Source organism: Abrus precatorius, unplaced genomic scaffold (genome assembly GCF_003935025.1).
Source record: "Abrus precatorius isolate BTA unplaced genomic scaffold, Abrus_2018 Scaffold2, whole genome shotgun sequence".
NCBI lineage: Eukaryota > Viridiplantae > Streptophyta > Magnoliopsida > Fabales > Fabaceae > Abrus > Abrus precatorius.
This window is the reverse complement of record NW_020874362.1, coordinates 2667799-2671909: the sequence shown is the minus strand read 5'-3', so window position 1 is coordinate 2671909 and position 4111 is coordinate 2667799. Positions and strand designations below refer to the sequence as shown.

General features: G+C 33.4%; 1 protein-coding gene across 1 annotated transcript; it reads right to left on the bottom strand.

The window, feature by feature from the left end:
- Positions 1 to 484: 484 nt before the first annotated feature.
- Positions 485 to 1173, bottom strand: LOC113860083. The gene is made up of 2 exons (XM_027492708.1): positions 661 to 1173; positions 485 to 538 (listed from the first exon to the last, which is right to left on the bottom strand). Exons 1-2 carry the CDS (start codon positions 1171 to 1173, stop codon positions 485 to 487), a joined length of 567 nt encoding a protein of 188 aa, XP_027348509.1.
- Positions 1174 to 4111: the final 2938 nt, after the last annotated feature.

Genomic DNA, 4111 nt, shown 5'->3' with positions numbered 1-4111 from the left:
ATCAGAAGTTTTCTGTGCGAGAGATTTGAAGAAGATGGAAGAGCCACTCCCTTTTTTGTAGGATCCTCTATATTCAACAGTCACCTTATATGTCATTAGAAGTTCTTAGCTGAAGGTGAAATAGGATTTAGCAAGGCCTAAGTCTAAAAAGAGAAGAAAGAAGACAATATTTTTTATGGGCCTTTTCCATTCAACTGCAAATAATTTGTACAACAAACAGTCAAATCCTAACTCCCAAGGAGACCAAAACAAATCAGATAACTAAAGAAGAATCAAAGTTGACAAGCAAAAGCCTAATAACATAAGCTCACTACCTTGTTTTATCCGAACCCGCTGAAGGGGAAAAAATGCAAGAAAAAAGTTGACAAAAAAAAGGCAAAACTTCATCTTCCCTCAGTCACCCTAGTAAAAGAAGAAAACAAAAAGGTGAAAATAACAAAAGGCCCATTCCTCTACAAATCCAATACCTTCTTCAGTCAAAACGCTATAATCCAATCTCAACATCCCTGCATCTTGATCCTCCTTCATTCAACAGCTCCTGTATTATCCCGAAAAAATATTAAAAAGAACTACGTGTTAAATCAAGGGGGAAAAAACTCAGAATATTAAAAACAATCAAAATTTGACATTTAAAAAAAAACGGGAAGGTTGATATCTAACCTGTGAATTAATATTAGCGCTATCCCCTTCAGGTAACAAAGCAGACCTTCTTGCTTCAACTCCTGTGTGAGAAGAACCTTCACTCTTCTCAACCTTCTTGGAAAGGTGACTTTTTCTAAGACCCAGAAACCCTTTCCACCTTGTGGATGACCCTTTGGGTGGCCTCAGAGAAAAGTCTTGGTATTCATCATCATCCACAAGAAGCTCTTCCCTGAGAGTGGTGGTGGCCCTTTGCACCTGGTTGTTGCAGTTATCTTTGAAGGGTAACAACCTACCCTTGAAGAAAAGCTCATCGGCACTCATCATAGAGTAGTTTGTGACAGAAAATTCAAAGTCTGAAGACACTGCAGGTGCATCTGATCTCGAGCTTCGTTCTTGCTTGGTGGTGGCTTGTTGGAGATCCACAAAGTCGTTTGAGAAAGAAATTCTGGGGCTCACTGGGGTGCGGTGATGATGATGGTGATGGCGATGGTGACCCTTGTGCTCCGAGTTGTACATGTCTAAGCATGCCATGAGCTTTCACAACAACATGGAAGTTATATGAATGCAAAATGGATATGGAAGAGAAGCAGAAACTAGAGCCTAATAAATTCTAATCGGGACCCCCTCTCAGTGTTACATCTTATATCTTATAACTCCTCTCTTTCTCTCTCTCTCTCTCTCTCTCTACATATATATATATATATATATAAAATTATTATTTTTCATTTTTTCTTAAAAGAAAGAATACATAATTTTCATACATTGCCATGCCATGAGTTGATGTCATGTGATGAAAAAAAAGAACCTTTTTCAAATTGAGATTGTTTCAAGAGTAAGAGTGTATACATATTTAAATTTAATTAGTTAAGATTGCCATACTTTTTGAATTAAATTAAATGCTTTAGGATTAAACTTACATATTTTTAATGCATCAAGGATGTACGATAAGAATTTATATAACAAATAAATTGTATTAAAATTATATATTATAAAATTTTATACTTTGATAATAGTATTACGTGTTTAGATTTGTACTAATTTGTTTGAACGTGAATCTAAATTAACACATAACAGCTTATGTGTATAGAATGCGCTTACAAGGACAACTGGACAACTGCTGTGAAAACAAACGTATTCCAAATGTTATAATTTTTTATAAAAAATGCTATTTACTAATTTTTATGTAATTTTTTAATACACGTTCTTGTGAATTTTTAATTTGGCTTCAATTAAAGGTATGTATGCACTGTCTCTTGAGTTACACCAGCTCACACCATGGGTGTAAATAAACCCGCTGGTTCTTTCTTTTACTCCACGAGTAACTGATGCAAAGATTGCCCTTTTAGGCCAATCCCTTCTGCTTCATATTTATTAAATGATAAACATAGTTTTGGGAAGATTCTAAGAACTTGCACTTCTAACTATGTCATCTCATCATCCAAAGCATCATTTTTCAAATTCTTTTCATGAACAACTTGGATAATAAAATATCCATGATTCTATAATTCTATTGGCGAGTTGGTGGCCGTCAATGCCTAAACAAATATTTTTTTGGATGCAATTTAACATGTCTATTGTTCTCTTCGTTTCAACCTGTGAGAGAGGTACAAAATTATTATTTATGCTAAATACATAAATAAATAAGCCAAAGCAATTAAAAACTTAAAATTGACATGTAGCAAATATGTTAACATTGGAGGGTTAATATTGAACGGTGAAAACATAGATGAGTATGTTAAAAATGGGAGGTAAATAGGGTGGTTTTAGAGATGGTAAATTGAGCACAGTTACCATTTGCGGTAAAGAGAGGAACAACAGTGACATTTAAAGGAATGGGGTACAGGGTTTGTGGAGGGTTAAATGCTTTGAATGTTTTGAGCTAAGTTTTAAGGCCTCACAACACAGTGACACAGAAGCACAGTGGCAGAGTTGCATCTTACAGAGAGGGCCAGTATGCATGCACAGCTATGCTAATTGACCATGCTTTGACTATAAAAGTAACAAAGTGACCCCCTGACCCGGGATATTGCCTTTGAATATTTTTTATGCCAAATTTAATTCTAACTCTAAAGCGTATTATATTTTACATGGATAAAAAAGGTTATATTCACCTTTTATGAGTTTAAAATATTAAAAATATTTATTATATTTTTAACAATTTTTTAAAATAAAAATAGACTACTTTTGAATGTTTAAACTAATTCATGTTGAGATTAATAAAAATTCAAATTAATTTGCAACTTGGCCGGCTGAAACTCCTGGGGCACTTAAATTAATGTTATCACTGAATTTACTAATAAAGGAAATTTGAGAAGATGGATTAATAAATTTGCTATTTGGAGCCACTAAGATAAAGTTCAAGTGATGCATGATGTTCATATCCAAAATGGGGTGCTTGCATTAACTGGCCATAATGAGGCATTTGAATATGCTTCCTGTGCCAAGTCTCCTCATGTTGTGTTCTGTGAGGAATCACGTGGCCTCTCGCAGAACCCTTCACTTCCTAAGCTAAACAACTCTGGGCTTCATAAACTCATAAAAATGTTTGTATCTTTATTTTGTAAACTTTCCTTGAGAGGGGCTGAATGGCTTTGTGACCCACCTTGTGTTTTTGCCAATCATAGGGAGGAAAGGAAGCAAATGCACCTTTTGAATTTTTAATCACACTTGTTACTTATATTGCAATTGCAATTTTTGCAAATGACCTGTGATTTTAAGTTATGGATCATTTTTGTACTTTGAACATAGAGAAATGGGATCATAGTTTTGGAGCTTTGTTTATAACTAGAGCTAGAGCTGCTCAAGGATCAAGAGGGTTGGAAACGTGCTAAAGGGTGACAGGGTTCAAAAATTTTGACATGGTTGTCACTCACGTGGTTGAGCCCTTTCCAAGTGGCCCCTCTAATGGGGTTATGACACTTAGTTTATTTCCACAAATGATAGCCTTCGAACATGCAGCAGTCAAACACTATTGGCAAATTCTTTGAGTTAAAAGGCTGTTGGAATTGGCCTGAGTAGCTGCATCCAGGTCTTGGTCTCCCGTTGTGTTAACAATAACTTGTATCTTATTGGTTGCAATACTGTCCAAAGCTAATTTTAAATTTCATTTTTGTTTATTGAACAAATAAAAATTTTCATTTTCGTTCTAGTATTTATCGTTAATGCTCATTTTTCAATGTCAGATCACTACAAGGGTTAGCTGTTTAATTTCTATAATATGTATAATCATATGATAAAACGGATAATTTTTATTAAAAATTATAATATTTAATTTAATATACTAAATATATTAAATTTTTTATTTTAAATAAAATTTTATTATATATGATTTATCTTATGCAATATATTATAGATCAAACGATTGTAGTACAATATAGACAAATTTAAATATAGAATTATAGTTATTTCTAATGTTGTTCTTGTATAAAATTGTACTTTAAAGTTAAATATATATTATTAAGATAAAGTT